The following is a 17,502-nucleotide window of genomic DNA, read 5'->3' as shown; positions in this document are numbered from 1 at the left end:
TACATCACTTATCAATTAAATACTTTATATTTTGACTATTCGTACATACAGTCAGATCTTTTTCCAATAAAGCACTTTTGACCATTCTCAAGTAATGCTGGAGAACATGAACTCCTGGGTGGTTTTACATATGGAGTACATGCAGATTAAGTGTTACTTTAATTAAAGCAAGAGAAAATATTAAGAATTTTTATATTTTTAAATTAAGTTCTTTAGTCAAATTTCAATGCTGATCATAAAATGAATGATATAAATATATACTTTGTTTAAAAGAAATGGAAAATGGAAAAACATTTCTTGCTCTAGAACTTTTGGACCCCACTGTATGCAAATTCCAAGTTAGTTTTTACAGTTTTTTTTTCTCTCTCTCTCTTTTTGGGAAGATTACATCTTTCATGTCTTTCATGTGTCACTTTATCTCAGGTCCAACTGGCCCAGAGTGTCAGTGTCCCAGCACTGGTAACTGGTATCTGGCCAACAATGGGAAAGACTGCATCCCTGACAATGGGCATCGTTGCCATGCAGATCAATTCACCTGTCTGGATGGAAGCTGTTTGGCCCAGCACTGGAAATGTGATGGCTACAAGGACTGCATAGATGGCTTAGATGAGCTCGAGAGAGTGTGTGGTAAGTAACCTTCCCAGTTGTTACATTTAAAATGTTTCAAAAAAAAATTTTATTTAGTTTTGTGCCATTTTCTTATACCTACATTTAAAAAAAATGCAAACCTTAATGTGCCTTCTACAGCTTTCCACACCTGCTCACCCACGGAATTCACCTGTGATAATGGAGGTTGTGTGCCTCTGTACTATGTGTGTGACTACACAAACGACTGTGGAGATAACAGCGATGAGCATGGCTGTCCCTTCCCAACCTGTAACCCTACCATAGAGTTCACCTGTGCTAATGGACGCTGCATCAGTGCAGCTTTTGTGTGTGATGGAATCAATGACTGCCGAGACAATGGCACCACGGATGAAGTTAACTGTCGTGAGTGCAGTATTTTATTTAAATACTATTACATTATTTCTTAATATTTTTAATTAGGTTTTCAGATTTAATTTGTAGTTGTAGTAACTGTATGTGATTTTGTCTTACCAAATTATTTCAGCTTGATTTTAATTAATCGGTGGTTTTAGGTTCAGTTATCAATAACACTGTGTGATTGACATCAACATCCAACAACAAAATTGAATTTTCTCCCTTTGTTCTCATTTGATCTAAAACAAGCTCTGGACAAGATTCTCTTTGGTTGGGGTGATAAAGATGAAATGTATAATTTCTTGTAACAGAGAAAAAAAAACATATTTATTTGATTTAATAGCAGACAGAACCTGTGCACCAGGCTTAGTAAAATGTGACACCACCAACATCTGCATTTCTTCAAGTAACCTGTGTGATGGCTTTAACAACTGTGGGGACAACAGTGATGAAAATCCACTCTTCTGTGGTAAGTTTCAAGGTCTCAGCTTTCATCGTTTTCTGCAGATGTCCTTCATGACGATAGACATTTCAGTTTTGAGTGAATATATGAAAAAAAAAAAAATACTTGTGCATGTCCTTAAAGTCATTCCTATACTGCTTTTTGTTAACAGCTGTCCGGACTTGCTCAGCAGATGAGTTCCGCTGTGATAATGGGAAGTGTATTCCTCAGTCATGGGTGTGTGATCGCATCGCAGATTGTTTGGACAGCACAGATGAGCCACCCACCTGTGGTACATGTCAAATCCCTCATCTGTGTATGAAGTAGATCCTGGAATCACTATCTAATACTCTCTTTGTTTCTTTCCACAGAGGATCAGGTTCGTACTTGTAACCCTCAGCAGTTTAGCTGTGCGAATGGACACTGCATTTTGGCAGCGTGGGTATGTGACGGCAGCAACGACTGTGGAGACAACAGTGATGAGGCCCAGGAACTGCAGTGCGGTGAGGCCTGTCATTAATTTTCAAGATGGTAGAAACCAGCAAATCAATGGATATTAGACCTAGTCTGACTATTATTTTGTATTTCAGGATCAAGGACTTGTAACCCCAGCGATTTCACATGCCCCACTTGGTACCCAGGCTCTCCACGCTGTATTCCATGGAGTTATGTGTGTGATGGTGAGAAGGACTGCACAGATGCCGCAGATGAGCTGCACAACTGCCCCAACCGTACCTGCCACATGAATGAGTTTGCTTGTGCCAATGGCCGCTGCATTCTGGTGCCCTTCCAGTGAGTTGTTCCTCTCCAGCCGCATCTCACGCAAACAATAAATAAAATAAAATGTTTCTCAAAATCTTTATACAATCTGTATTGTGCATCTAAATCTCCTTCACAGCTGTGACCGTGTGAATGACTGTGGGGATGGCAGTGATGAGATTGGCTGCATATATCGCACCTGCTCCAGTCAAGAGTTCACCTGCCAGAATGGAGTGTGTATTCCATCAGTGTATCTATGTGATGGTTATATAGACTGTCAGGATGGCACTGATGAACTCGAGGGCTTGTGCAGGAGTCCAGAACCCACCTGTACACCTGGAAAATTCATGTGCAATTCTGGGGAGTGCATTGACATCCACAAGGTCTGCAACCATCAAAGGGACTGCTCTGACAACAGTGATGAGAAGGGCTGTGGTAAGACACCATCAGTATTTAGAAAAAGGCTCACTTTAGGAATGTGCCCAAAATAACAAATACAATGTTTGGCAAGGCAAGAATAAGGTATTCAAGATTAATGATTAATTCTATTTATTATGTAAAATTGTGTGTTGACTGATTATCCAACAATTATCATTATCATTCATCATTTAACATTTTAATTGACATGGGTATAAAACACTTTTTAAAACGATTATACCTACACATTAGAAATCTGTACTGCCTTCCAGAAGGCAACAATATGACTCTGTATGTAGAGCATTTATTTGATTAAAACTACAGTAAAGTGAAATTATTACATTTTAAAATAGCTATAAATGTTTGTATATATTTAACATTGTGATTTATTCCTGTGATGGAAAAGCTGAATTTTTAGCAGTCATCAATTGAGTCTCAAGAACAGCATTTAAAATAGAAGAAAGTAAAAATAGAAAATAGAACAATAAATTGACCAATTCCAAGAGATTACATAAATTATTTTTGCTAAAATTAGTAATTAATTTATTAATTGTACAAAACATATTTGTGGTTTGGAAATTGACTAAAAATAGACTTTTTAGCTTTGACACACTGATGAATTAGGCTCCACCCACACATAGTTCCATCTGCATGTATTTTCAGTTCGGTTCATACTGTCATTATAGCAGACACGTGTACAATTATATGAATAAAATATTACAATTCTTTTATTAAAAGCACATTAATAATTACAATAGAACTAATGAACTGGGAATTATGTGCCTTTCTGTCCCTCCACAGGCATAAATGAGTGCAATAATCCAGCCATCCACCAGTGTGCTCAGAACTGCATAGACACCCAGACGGGTTACTACTGCTCCTGCAGGGATGGCTACAAACTCATGCCAGACGACAAGGCCTGTGAGGATATAGACGAATGCAAAGAGGACCCGGGAGTGTGCAGTCAGGTGTGCGAGAATGCTGTGGGCTCCTTCTATTGCAAATGTGCACCGGGATACCTACGAGAGCCTGATGGACGCAGCTGCCGGCAGAACAGTGGGATTGCACCATACCTCCTCTACAGCAACCGTTACTACATCCGTAACCTGACCGTTGATGGATCATCCTCATCGGTGGTGCTGCAAGGCCTATCGAATGTTGTTGCTCTGGACTTTGATACTACTGAGAAGCGTTTATACTGGATGGATATTGGCACACAGTGCATTGAGAGGATGTATTTAGAAGGGACAGGACGGGAGGTCATATTGAAGAGTGACCTGGACGGGGCAGAAGGCCTGGCTGTGGACTGGGTGGGCCGGTAGGTTAATAAGGGACTTCATTCACTTATTTACTTAGAGGATGTTGTAAAAAGAAATGGGCAGGGTTAATCTATGGTTGGATTTTTCCTTGTAGAAAGCTATACTGGGCAGATGTGACTATGGAAGCCATTCATGTATCTGAGCTTGATGGACGTTATCGGAAAAAACTTTTGAAAGGTTGTGTTGACGCCAACTCTACATACTGCTTCACCAATCCGCGGGCTGTTGCTGTTAACCCTAAATATGGGTGAGCTAAAGATAACACATTTATTTTATTTGTTCAGTTGAACCATGTGTGCAAACTTTCCCTTTCCCCATTTCTGGTCAGATGGCTATACTGGACAGACTGGGGACGGATGGCTTTCATTGGCAGGGCTGGAATGGATGGAACCAGCTCATCAGCTATCATCACTACCAAGCTAGTGTGGCCTCATGCCCTGACCATCGACTTCACCAACAACAAGATATTTTTTGCTGATGCTCACCTCAATTTCCTTGAGTAAGTTGTGTTGTGTACTGTATCCAAACCAAATCTGATCTTCAGACAGTAACAGACAGCCCTGCTTTATATAACACATATAGTATAATGAATATTATGAATCAGCATGGGAGTCATTTCATTTGTATCAATCTGATGTCAGCATTTCCCATAGTGATCATCAATGTTAGAGGAGCAAACTCATTTTTGATTTTATAAATAGTACTGTTGTAGTAAAAAAATATAAGCACAGCTGTGATTTTACACATTTGTACACATTTGATTCACCATATACCTATAGAATCTATACTTATAATGTCTATTTTCCAACAGTTATGCTGATATGGATGGACAAAACAGACATAGGGCTATAACAGGCTCCATGCCCCATGCTTTCGCTCTGACCCTGTTTGAGGATTTGGTGTACTGGACTGACTGGAACACCCACACCATAGAGAGAGCCCACAAATACACTGGTGCTAACCGTATTTTAATGGGAAACAACACACACCGCCCTAATGACATCCACGTTTACCACCCTTACAGACAGCCACGCAGTAAGTCAAGTCACATTTATTTATATAGTGCTTTTAACTACAGGTCCTTCTCAAAACATTAGCATATTGTGAAAAAGTTCATTATTTTCCATAATGTAATGATAAAAATTAAGCTTTCATATATTTTAGATTCATTGCACACCAACTGAAATATTTCAGGTCTTTTATTGTTTTAATACTGATGATTTTGGCATACAGCTCATGAAAACCCAAAATTCCTTTCTCAAAAAATTAGCATATCATGAAAAGGTTCTCTAAACGAGCTATTAACCTAATCATCTGAATCAACTAATTAACTCTAAACACCTGCAAAAGATTCCTGAGGCTTTTAAAAACTCCAAGCCTGGTTCATTACTCAAAACCGCAATCATAGGTAAGACTGCCGACCTGACTGCTGTCCAGAAGGCCATCATTGACACCCTCAAGCGAGAGGGTAAGACACAGAAAGAAATTTCTGAACGAATAGGCTGTTCCCAGAGTGCTGTATCAAGGCACCTCAGTGGGAAGTCTGTGGGAAGGAACAATTGTGGAAAAAAACGCTGCACAATGAGAAGAGGTGACCAGACTCTGAGGAAGATTGTGGAGAAGGACCGATTCCAGACCTTGGGGGACCTGCGAAGCAGTGGACTGAGTCTGGAGTAGAAACATCCAGAGCCACCGTGCACAGGCGTGTGCAGGAAATGGGCTACAAAGAAGCAGCACTGGACTGTTGCTCAGTGGTCCAAAGTACTTTTTTCGGATGAAAGCAAATTTTGCATGTCATTCGGAAATCAAGGTGCCAGAGTCTGGAGGAAGACTGGGGAGAAGGAATTGCCAAAATGCCTGAGGTCCAGTGTCAAGTACCCACAGTCAGTGATGGTCTGGGGTGCCATGTCAGCTGCTGGTGTTGGTCCACTGTGTTTTATCAAGGGCAGGGTCAATGCAGCTAGTTATCAGGAGATTTTGGAGCACTTCATGCTTCCATCTGCTGAAAAGCTTTATGGAGATGAAGATTTAATTTTTCAGCACGAGCCTGGCACCTGCTCACAGTGCCAAAACCACTGGTAAAATGGTTTACTGACCATGGAATTACTGTGCTCAATTGGCCTGCCAACTCTCCTGACCTGAACCCCATAGAGAATCTGTGGGATATTGTGAAGAGAAAGTTGAGAGACGCAAGACACAACACTCTGGATGAGCTTAAGGCGGCTATCGAAGCATCCTGGGCCTCCATTTTCTCCATGCCACGCCGCATTGAAGCAGTCATTTCTGCAAAAGGATTCCCGACCAAGTATTGAGTGCATAACTGAAGATAATTATTTGAAGGTTGAATTTTTTTGTATTAAAAACACTTTTCTTTTATTGGCCGGATGAAATATGCTAATTTTTTTAGATAGGTATTTTGGGTTTTCATGAGCTGTATGCCAAAATCATCAGTATTAAAACAATAAAAGACCTGAAATATTTCAGTTGGTGTGCAATGAATCTAAAATATATGAAAGTTTAATTTTTATCATTACATTATGGAAAATAATGAACTTTTTAACAATATGCTAATTTTTTGAAAAGGACCTGTATACAGATTGTGTCAAAGCAACTCAACAGCATTAAATAGGAAAATAGTGTGCCAATAATGCAAAAAGGCATTTTGTCATTGAATTCAGTGATGTCATCATCCAGCTTAGTTCAGTTTAAATAGTATCTGTGCAATCAAGTCGATGATACCACTGGAAATTAAGTGTCCCTAACTAAGCAAGTCAGAGGCGACGGCAAGACGAAACCAGCAGTTCAATTCCAGGCTGCAGCAAAGTCACATTGTGCAGAATCATCTGTTTCCTGGTGACCATCTAGGTGAAAAGATCTTTACTCTGGATCTGTCTCTGGGGCTCATCTAGTTGTCCTGGTCTCCGCTGACATTCAGGGCTGTAGAGGTCCTCTCTAGGTGCTGATCCACCATCTGGGCTGGATACGTACTGAATCCGGGAGACTGCAGTGACTATCTGATCTGGATACAGACCGGATCTGGTGGCTACGGTGTCCTCAGAATAAGAGAGAATCAGACTTATGTTAGCGTAGATTTCATTCTTCTAGTGTGTGTTATGGGAAGTGTTCCCTGTTCTGGTTTTCCTAATTGATGCAGCCTAAAAATCCTTGGTAACACTTTCTATGAAGCCCGTATTTATAATACATTATAAGGGTATTCTTAAGGCATTATAATGAATGCATAATGCATTATAAAAAACCTTATAATATGTTGTATCAACTCATGAATAATCATAACAGCAATTATAATACATCATAATGCTTACGTATTTGTGGTTATAAGTTTAAAAGTATGATTATTTATAACACACAATGAACACCATATTAAATCTACTTAATGTACAGTATAATGGACTGTATCATATCTTGACATTGTTTAAGATCTGCACAGTATCTTACTACAGCTTGTGAGTGGTTAGATGATGAGTGTTATTTGAGTTTTTCTGCGGAGCTAATGTTAATTAATTGATGTGAGCTGAATCCTCCAACTGAAAAAAACAATTTTTTTATCTGGTTACATTTTATTTTGATTGTCCCCTTAATCAATCAACTGTAAGCGACTTTGCAACTACATGCCAAATAACTCTCATTAGAGTATCAGTATGCTCAATAAAGGTAGAATCTAGTATGGTAGAATAAACCGATTTACTAACAGTATAGTCAGTTTACCTGTTCTTTGACGATCAAAATAAAGTGTCAGCATATATTTACAGTAGCAGATATACTAATATTCTAATGACCGCTAGTTGACATGTAGTTGCAGAGTTACTTATCAACAGCTCTCTAAAGGGTACCATCAAAATAATCAAACTGACATTACAATTAAAATAGTTTAAAGCAAATGTGTCATATTACACATTCATCTGATCTGATATCTGATCTTATGGCTGTTTGAGAGAAAACTTTTTTTATTTTATTTTTATAATTAATATTATTATTACTACTTATAAGTGGACTTTGACCGCTTTAAGTAAAGTAGCATCAGAAAAATGTCAAGATATGGGACTTATAATACATTATAACTATGAAAAGTATCATCCATTGTAAGTTGATGCAGCATGTTCATTGTGTTATAAACCATCATACTCTTAAAAGCTATAACAACAAATAAGTACACATTATAATATATTAAAACTGTTTTTATGAATATTCATGAGATGATACAACATATTATAAGTTTATTTTTATTTTTATAATGCATTATGCATTCATTATAATGCCTTAAGAAAACCTTCATAATGTATTATAAATACAGGCTTCATAGAAAGTGTTACCAAATCCTTTAATGGATTTGAATATTAGAAATGTGTTAGTGTGCTATGTGTAAGCCAGGTTAAAGAGATGGGTCTTTAATCTAGATTTAAACTGACCGAGTGTGTCTGCCTCCCAAACAACTGTGGTAGTTTGTTCCAGAGTTTGGGCGCTAAATAGTAAAAGGATATGCTGCCCGCAGTTGATTTTGATGTTTTAGGATGTGGAGGACTATAGTGCAATAAAAGCTTGTTCAAATACTGAGGTGCTAAACCATTCAAATACAAATCTACACAATGTTTAATAAGGAGCCAGTGTGGTGTTGACAGAACTGAGCCAGAGAGCTGCACGGGTCCGATTTTGTAAATCCGCACCCGCCCGTACCCACAGTGCTTAAAACCGCATCTGACCCGTTTTCCGACAGCAGCACTAATTAAAATACGCACCCGACCCGACCCGCTTAAAATAGAACCGACACCCGACCCACACCCGAAATCAAATCAGTTAAGCCAATCACATTAGACCCACTTTTTTATTGCCAGGTCATACAGAAGTTATTTATGGAAAACTCTTTTTAAAAGATATTCGTTTTTTATACATTTTATCTTAATTTTGATCAATGTTTTATCAATCAATTGCTCATATTTAATAAATAAGAAGCAAATATTTTTTCCAAATATTTTGCTACCTAAAAGTTAAATATTTTTTGTGTCACGCATGCATGCATGGCTATTTCCCTCATATTAAATATAAAACCAAGTGGACTGATATTTTTCCAATGTTTGGACTCCTTTATTAATGGAGTATATAAACAGACGTTTCAATATATTGGTATTAAATGCATTTTCTGAGAATTTATATTTCACGTTTTTACTGCAAATGTCAAAATACGTGCTCTTTGGTCCATCATCACTGATCACATTAGAATAAAATATCTCATAATAAAATACAAAATTGACTGATTTATGAATGTTTATGCATAGTTCTCATCAGTCGGAAATACAGATAAACGCTTTCATTTGTTGTATTTTTGATACTGAAAGAAAACAGAAGAACAAAAGAGCGAATCATACCACCGTCTGAGGTTGTGCTTCAAGTCGAACGCACCCATTTTTAAATCATCCACAGCTGAGCATCGCGAGAGGCGGATCTGCGCCAGAGCGCACATGTGAATGAGCTGCACAAAGTCATTTTCATATGCAATTAAAAAAACAAAAACAACCCTGGATAGATTAGGCCCATATTCACAAATGTGTTAGCTATGGAATGAAATATCTGATATTCCAATTGTCAAATACATGCAAGTGGAAGTGTATTGTTGTTTAAACACCTTTATAACGATCGCGTTAGTTGAGCTGTATGCGCAATATAATTTTATGACACAAATTTTGAAATAGACTTAAATCAAACACATTTTAATCCAGATTCTGTATATATGTATATATATATATATATATATATACAGGGTTCTAAAATAACTTTTTTGATCACCAGCCAATCAGAATTTCCACTAGCCATTTTTTTCCCCGGTAAAAATAACAAATTATGAGTGCCACTAAATGCATTTGATCATTTTATTAACATTGTTGGCATGAAAAACATCAGTTTATAAACCGTACTCACGAATTCATAAACTGTTAACTTGGTTTAACAAATTATGCCCACGAATTTCCAATCCGTGCGCTCAGTTTTTGTAAACCGTACCCTCGGTTTTTGAATCCGTACCCACAAATTCATAATCCGTGCGCACACTTTCGCAATACGTTCCCACGGATCTGTAAACCGTACTCACGGATTCATGCAGAAAGCTCCTGTTAACATACAGTTTTATTGACTATTATTATGTGGAATAGGTTTAATAATAATAAAGGAATAATCTTATAATAGCAACTGATTATTATTGTACAATAAACCTGGCATTGTGACTAACTCTGGAGTAAATTTTTCCGGTTCCTGTTGTAAATTGTTTTGGATAAAAGATTCTTATGCATAACAATATATAATAATGATAAAAATAAAAATAAAGTTATTTTTATCATTTTAATTTGTAGGCTAAATAAATGATTACAAGAAAATAATTCATGAATTGCTTTATTTTTAAATAAACTTTGACAGTTTTGTAAATGCTTGTCTACAATTCTTTCTTAACATGCATGAAGACTTATTTTTCTGATTTTATTATACTAAGCTCCATCCACCCCACCTGCCGGAGTTAGATGCATGTTTCACTGTTAATGTTTTTAATAAATAATGAGGCCGAAAATAACATTGCATTCAGTTAGAGAGAAAAGGAATGAAAACATAACCGGCATATTATTTGTTTTGTATTGCTTTTTACCCTTATTTTCTTTTTCTTTTTAGCGTTTTTTTTTTTTTTTTTTTGGTCATAAAACACAGGCGGCTGTGTCTTATCCTATTGGTGATTAATATAATAATCACTATTAAAATAAACGCTAAAAAGAAGACTATTTGTGTGAATGCTGATCGTGGACTCATTGGATACTATGAAAAATAATGTTTAATAAACAGAAATGAATCTGCCGGTGGGGGCGGAGCTACAAATGCGTGTCAGTTTACAAATACAAATCCGAGGGAACGGATTGTGAAAGTGTGCGCACGGATTATGAATTTGTGGGTACAGATTAAAAAAAACCGAGGGTACGGTTTACAAAATCTGAGCGCACGGATTGGGAATTCGTGGGCACGGTTTGTTAATCCGTGGGTACAATTTGTTAAACCGAGGGAACAGTTTATGAATTTGTGAGTACGGTTTATAAACTGAGGGGACGGATTGCAAAACCGTCGTCACGGATTGATTTTTTTTCTCCTACAGGTGACGTGCGGGGCTCTCCGTAATATCCTCATCCCCTGCCTCGTTCCTCTTTTCGCCCCCAGAAATCTGTCCCAACCACCGCCACATTTAGTTTAATCTTAATTTTTTTTTCTTTAATAGCTAACTCCCTCCTCTTTCAGTCTATGCTCCCTGCTCTGGCTCCATTCATTCTTCTTCCTTGTGTTTTCTGATGGACGCTATTCATTTCCATGTTTTTTCGCGCTGGTTTCACTGCAAACTGCGTGCAGCCAATGAGCATATGAAACGTCATCACGTAGCATTACAGCACAGTGTTCGTGGGAAATGTAGGAAGTGCTGCCAGGGGAATAAATGACCGAGAACAGAACCTCATGTCATGCATCACCAGCCAAACTGGCTAGTAAGTTTTAATTAACACCCGCCAAAATGAATTTTAACCCGCATTTGGCGGGTTGGCGGGTGTTAATTTAGAACCCTGTATATATATATATATATATATATATATATATATATATATTTTTTTTTTTTTTACAGAAAACATAAACAACGGAAAAAAACAACAGCTGGCTGATCTTTTACGTCTGTTAACTAATGACTCATGCAGCCGTTCACGCGGTTGTGATTATTCTTTTTTAAGTCGAACGTAGGCCTATTTTTACGTTTGCACGTGACTGTTTTGAACCCGTGTTTAGACCATAGACAGTAAAAGAAATGGACACAGCGACCCCATTGGAACTCAATTGAGCTAAATGAAGCCCAGTTTTAGCGTTTTTTAGCACTTCCGTTTCTGACGCACAGACTCAAACGAAGCTTGACGACGTCAGCAACCTGTCTGCCAGATGTAAATCTTCTAAGTGGCTGTGCGTGAAAACTGCCATCGTTAATCTTGCAGAGACGTCGAGCTTAAGCGGGGAGTTCTTTGTCGTGAGTGAGCAGGAGTAAGTATTCTGATGAATTATTTTGTATAGTATTTTAAAATGTAACGCCAGTACGCCATATTTAGTTAATTGCCTGCGAGCTTCTCCACCTGTCTGTACGGTAATGCGACAGAGAGCCGAGTGGTTATGACGCAATCGTTAGCCTATTTTTTACAAAAACTGTTTATACGGGGCCATAATGTAACATAGAAGGTAATGGAGCACTTTATACATTGTCGTGTATCTTTAGAAATAAATAATGGACAAACAGAGTCTTTAAACGCCTCAGATGTAAAGTTATTCGCTGTCAAAGTGACGCCAAAATGAATGGGAGTCAATGGGAATGCTAACGCAAGTGAAGTTCTGCTAAAAGATGGCAGCCCCCACCCGACTTCAACTTCCGGTCGAGTTCCTTGCCCCTTGGTTTAGACCCGTGTTTCCCCTATGTTCGACCCGACCCGCACCCGTATGACATTTTTCACCCGTTTCAGCCAAATTTGCGGGTCACTCGTCGGGTACCCGAACCCGTGCAGGACTCTAAACTGAGCAAATATGGTCATACTTCCTGGTTCTAGTAAGAACTCTAGCTGCTGCATTTTGGACTAGCTGGAGTTTGTTAATTGAGCATGCAGAACAACCACCCAATAAAGCATTACAATAATCTAACCTTGAGGTCATGAACGCTTGAATAGGTGAGAGCATAGGTCATAATTTGGATATATTTTTTAGATGGAAAAATGCAGTTTTATACATGTGGCTATGGAGCGAATTTTGTGCCAATATTCATCAAATAAAATCCAGCATTTTGTAAATAAACACAATCTGCTTTGCAAAGAAAAACTTGTCTTTCAAACAAACGCAAAGTGATCTGCAAATACAAAACTCTATTTGAGAGAAAATGCAGAGGTATGAATTTATTTTCTCACAAATGCATAAAAGTCATTTCTCACATGGATCAAAGCAGATTTTCTCACAAATGCAATTGAGCAACTATCTTTACCAAAAACAGCAGATAGCACTATTGGTCAATTTACGCTAGTCTCCCGAGACCCAAAACACCTGTTTACCTTTTCAGGGAATACAGCACACCAACATGAGTGGGGAACAGGTGAGTTTCTGTCTCACTATATAATTAGCCATTTAAATGTTTTCACAAAGCGACCCTACTACAGTGTCACTAAAATTCACAGTAAGTGCTGTAAAGCTGTTAACATGATTGATTAGTTCAAAAATCAGTAGTGACATGGTAAACATTTAACTATGCAGTCTTTCCCTATAAAAACTGATCCATTCTCCATACCTCTTATCCCCTGTTGGATAATAGGATATAGAGTATATACATATGTTGATAAAATAGTTCAATTTATAGCGTCAATATTGTGTACCAAAAATTTAAGCTTAGACAGTTTAATTTAGTATCAGATATAATAATATCACCCAAGAGGTCATTAATTATTAATAACTAAGACTGAGACTAAGACTAAATAAAAAATGCCTGCCAAAATTAACACTGTTAGCCGATAAGTTTTTCTTAAAGGCTGTGCCTGAACATACACAGCTAACATTCTCCCTATAGTTCGCTGTCATTGTTAACAGTTCTGTCATATGGTTACAAGTCTGTCTAATCATCAGATAGAAGGGTTAATCAAAGGAATTAATCTGTATAAAAAGTATTATAACGATTGCTTTCTTATTATTAGTAATAGAAAGGCAAACATTGCCATCCGTATTAAGCAGATAATTATTTATATAATTTAAACAAATCTTTGATTGGTTAATGAACATTTAATTTCACAAACTTGCAAACTTAGTCGAATCCAGCTGTGAGATCTTGGGAAGTGTACATTTTTATCCAGCTTGATCGTGTGTTCTCTGTGTGGCGGTCGGTCCGTGTGAATTAAATACATTACATTTTAAACTCGTGATTTCAAATTATGCTGTGCTTTATGCATTTGCCCAGCATCATTTTCATGTCATTTTCACTGTGTGCTGTATGTAAAAGAAGTGTAACGCTGGCTTTATTTGAAAAACATGATTCCCAATGCACACACACTTCCCAGAATACCGAGTGCTTAGTTGGTTATAGTTTTTACTTCCTTTTTAATTATATTTCTATTAAATATTTATTTATCTGTGAAAAATACTTTCATCTTTTCATCTAAAGTATAAGTATGTTTATTTTAAAAAATTTGAAATTCATTGTCAAATAATTTCACATTTTTTTAAATATTATTAAAAAACATATATATGAACATATGATAGATAAAAATTGATAGCATGAATGCACTGTAAGTCACTTTGGATAAAAGCATCTGTTCAATGTATAAATTTAATATATATATATATATATATATATATATATATATATATAATATATTTAACTATATTGGCTTTATATTGGCTATCAGCTCCCCTGCTTTCCAAGATACCGGCTGTCAAAAAATCAATATTGGTCAATCCAATATTTACCAGTATTTTAGAAGGATTATGTAATGATTAGAAACTGTAGTAGGGTCGCTTTGTGAAAACCTCTAAATGGTTAATTATATAGTAAGACAGAAACTCACCTGTTCCCCACTCTTGTGGGCCTGCTGTAGTCCCTGAAAAGGTTTACAGGTGTTTTCGGGTTTCAGGAGACTATCGTAAATTGACCAATAGCACCATCTGCTGTTTTTGGAAAAGACAGTTGCTCAATTACATTTGTGAGAAAATCTGCTTTGATCCATGTGAGAATATATGCCTGTGTGCAATATGCATTTGTGAGAAAATCAATTCCCCACAAATGAGTCTCACAATTGAAACACACACTACATATATTTGCCCATAACTCTGCGTTTTCTTTCAAATAGAGTTTTGTATTTACAAATCACTTTGCGTTTCTTTCAAAGTCAAGTTTTTCTTTGCAAAGCAGATTGTGTTTTTTTACAAAATGCTGGATTTGTTTAATGAATATTGGCACAAAATTTGCTCCATATGTGGCTTTTAAAGGAAAGATTTATTACAAGTAGCACACGTAGGTTCCTGAGTAATGACGGAGAATTGACAGAGCAGCCATCAAGTCTTAGACAGTGTTCTATGTTATTACATGCAGAGGTTTTAGGTCCGATAATTATCACCTCTATGGATAATTTTTTTTTTCAAATTGGTATGTTGCCCTGGGCCGCAAATAAATATAGAGCTGAGTATCATCAGCATAACAGTGAAAGCTAACACAATGCTTCCTGATGATATCTACCAAGGGTAACATGTAAAGCTTGAAAATGAATGGCCCTAGTACTGAGCCTTGAGGTACTCCATCCTGCACTTGTGATCGATATGATGCCTCTTCATTTGATGCAATGAATTGATGGCAGTCACCAGGGAACTACACTGCACCTGAAATGGTCGCATATTCGCCCTTTGAAATGACATAGCGACCCAAACTTTTTTCAGGTCGCAAATGTGTCACTGATTATTTTTTATTCATAGCATATGTTTTAGGCCAGTGGTTTTCAACCTGTGATCTGCGGCTACGACATATTGCATATTGGTGTGTATCACAATCACAAAATTTATAAAAAAATTGCTATAGTTTTTTTTTTTTTTTTTTTGTCCACATCGCACAGCCCTAGTTCATTCAATAAATTAAGTTAACAATCTAGCTTCTGAGTACTAAGTTATTAACCCAACAATAGCGGGGTCAGTTAATTTTTTTTTTTAAGTGGGCCCCACAAACATATGTGTGTGGTTGTGTGGGCCGCGAGTTGAAAAAGGTTGGGAACCACTGTTTTAGGCAATATGCTATGATTAACTATGAACATTTTTTAAAATCAGAAATGTGTATTTTAAAAATACGTTTTATAACGTGCTCTGAGCATATGCATATGATGCAAATACATACTAAATATTTTAAAATTGAAAAGTCTTGGAAAGTGTGTTCGAATAGTCTGTGGTTATGTCTTAAGTGAAAGTAAAGAGTTGGAAAGAAATCGGATGAGTATCACTATTGTGGCGATGTAAAGACAATCCGCCCCTTCCGTGCCCATATCGGGATGTGGAACAATTAAGACAAAATTATAAAAAGGAAAAATCGCTTGGGAAAAAGGGGGAAATGGTAAACGCGAACGCCAAGTGGCAGGTGAGCAAATCAAACAATGGACGCGAGTCATAACTGAGGAGTGGATCGGCGGGAGTGAGACGCACGCTGTAGGTCAGGGTGAGTGCGGAAATAAAGATTCACCAGGCTGCAGAGAGAGAGTGTAACGAACTGCTGAAGGAACTCACAAGATCGTCATTCCGTTGGGTTTTGCGAATCCGGAGAAAACACTGCCTCCCAAGGATCTTTTCCCTGCTAGAAATGGTCAGCGATATTGCACACACACACTCACACACTAACGCACTTCATCGCACGCACTTCATCCACACATTCGCGAGTCGCTTTGAGTGACCGATTTATATTACTGACTTTCATTTAATTTCCCTTTCAGTATATCTATGACTTTGGTTGCTCAAGAGAAAAAATATATACTAATCCTGTGTTTTTTTTGTTTGTTTTTTTTTTCTCTCTGGACCGCTGATGAGTGTCTTTGTTTGGAGGAGAAAGCCTCTGATCTGCTGACCTTGTTTACTTTGTCTAAGTTCATTTAATTATGCCTGTATGAAAACCTTGTCGTTTACAATTGTTGTTTTTATTATTATTATTATTATTATTATTATTATTATTATTATTATTATTATTGTTGTTCGTTTTGTTTTTGTTCCTTTCCTCCTGATTATATGGGGTATTTGTGTCCAGAATTGTGTATGAAGAAGGGAAAAATCTATATCAATGAATTCTTTCGAACTGCAAGTTGTTGTTTTGTCTTCTATTAAGTAAACGTATAAGCAATTCATCTAATTTTGTGTAACTGCGGGTTTTAAAATCTCCCTGGGTTATCATGGCATTTTGGAATTTATTTGGTGACAGGCCAAAGTCCTGTCTGGCGCCCGAACTACCAAATAGATACTGTTTCCAAAAGGTCACTAGGGCGTGCCACCGTTACACTATAATGGATGCATTTTCTCTTAAAGTGACCACGCCTAATTTACTAGCTCTGCTGTCAGTGTCTTTAATGCATGAAAATGAAAGTAAATCACTCACTGCTCTTGACTGAATTACTTTGTAGTTTTAACAAGAATTTATCCACAATCAAATTAATTTATTATATATTTTTTTTTTTTTTTTTTTTTTTTTTTTTTTTTTTTTTTTATTCATTTAGCTGACGCTTTTATCCAAAGCGACTTACAATTGCTAAGTATGTCAGAGGTCGCACGCCTCTGGAGCAACTATGGGGTTAAGTGTATTGCTCAAGGACACATTGGTGTCTCACAGTGGATTCGAACCCAGGTCTCCCACACCACAGACGTGGGTCTTATCCACTGCGCTAACACCACCCCAAATATATATATTTTTTTTTTACTAGTGAGGGCAGGACACTAGTTAATTTATGTAAGTGAGTATAGCAAAATACAGCGAACTGTGAAATAATATTCCCAAAAATTCTTCATACTGTAGAATACCAGTGAAAT

At 37.2% G+C, this 17,502-nt stretch overlaps 1 protein-coding gene across 2 annotated transcripts in view; it reads left to right on the top strand.

Annotated features, from left to right (window-relative positions):
• Positions 1 to 17,502, top strand: part of lrp2b (low density lipoprotein receptor-related protein 2b) — a 105,373-nt gene that overhangs the window by 64,940 nt on the left and 22,931 nt on the right. The window contains exons 43-53 of one of the 2 annotated variants that reach the window (XM_052570463.1): positions 424 to 627; positions 748 to 990; positions 1,328 to 1,450; positions 1,596 to 1,715; positions 1,795 to 1,926; positions 2,014 to 2,215; positions 2,322 to 2,617; positions 3,401 to 3,917; positions 4,013 to 4,165; positions 4,247 to 4,417; positions 4,730 to 4,953. In XM_052570463.1, the coding sequence (XP_052426423.1) occupies positions 424 to 627; positions 748 to 990; positions 1,328 to 1,450; positions 1,596 to 1,715; positions 1,795 to 1,926; positions 2,014 to 2,215; positions 2,322 to 2,617; positions 3,401 to 3,917; positions 4,013 to 4,165; positions 4,247 to 4,417; positions 4,730 to 4,953 (2,385 nt within the window). Of the gene's footprint in view, positions 1 to 423; positions 628 to 747; positions 991 to 1,324; positions 1,451 to 1,595; positions 1,716 to 1,794; positions 1,927 to 2,013; positions 2,216 to 2,321; positions 2,618 to 3,400; positions 3,918 to 4,012; positions 4,166 to 4,246; positions 4,418 to 4,729; positions 4,954 to 17,502 lie in introns of both variants that reach the window. The other variant, XM_052570462.1, reaches the window with a different exon arrangement.

The sequence above is a fragment of the Carassius gibelio genome, chromosome B12, assembly GCF_023724105.1.
Source record: "Carassius gibelio isolate Cgi1373 ecotype wild population from Czech Republic chromosome B12, carGib1.2-hapl.c, whole genome shotgun sequence".
NCBI lineage: Eukaryota > Metazoa > Chordata > Actinopteri > Cypriniformes > Cyprinidae > Carassius > Carassius gibelio.
This window is presented reverse-complemented; position numbering and strand designations above follow the sequence as displayed.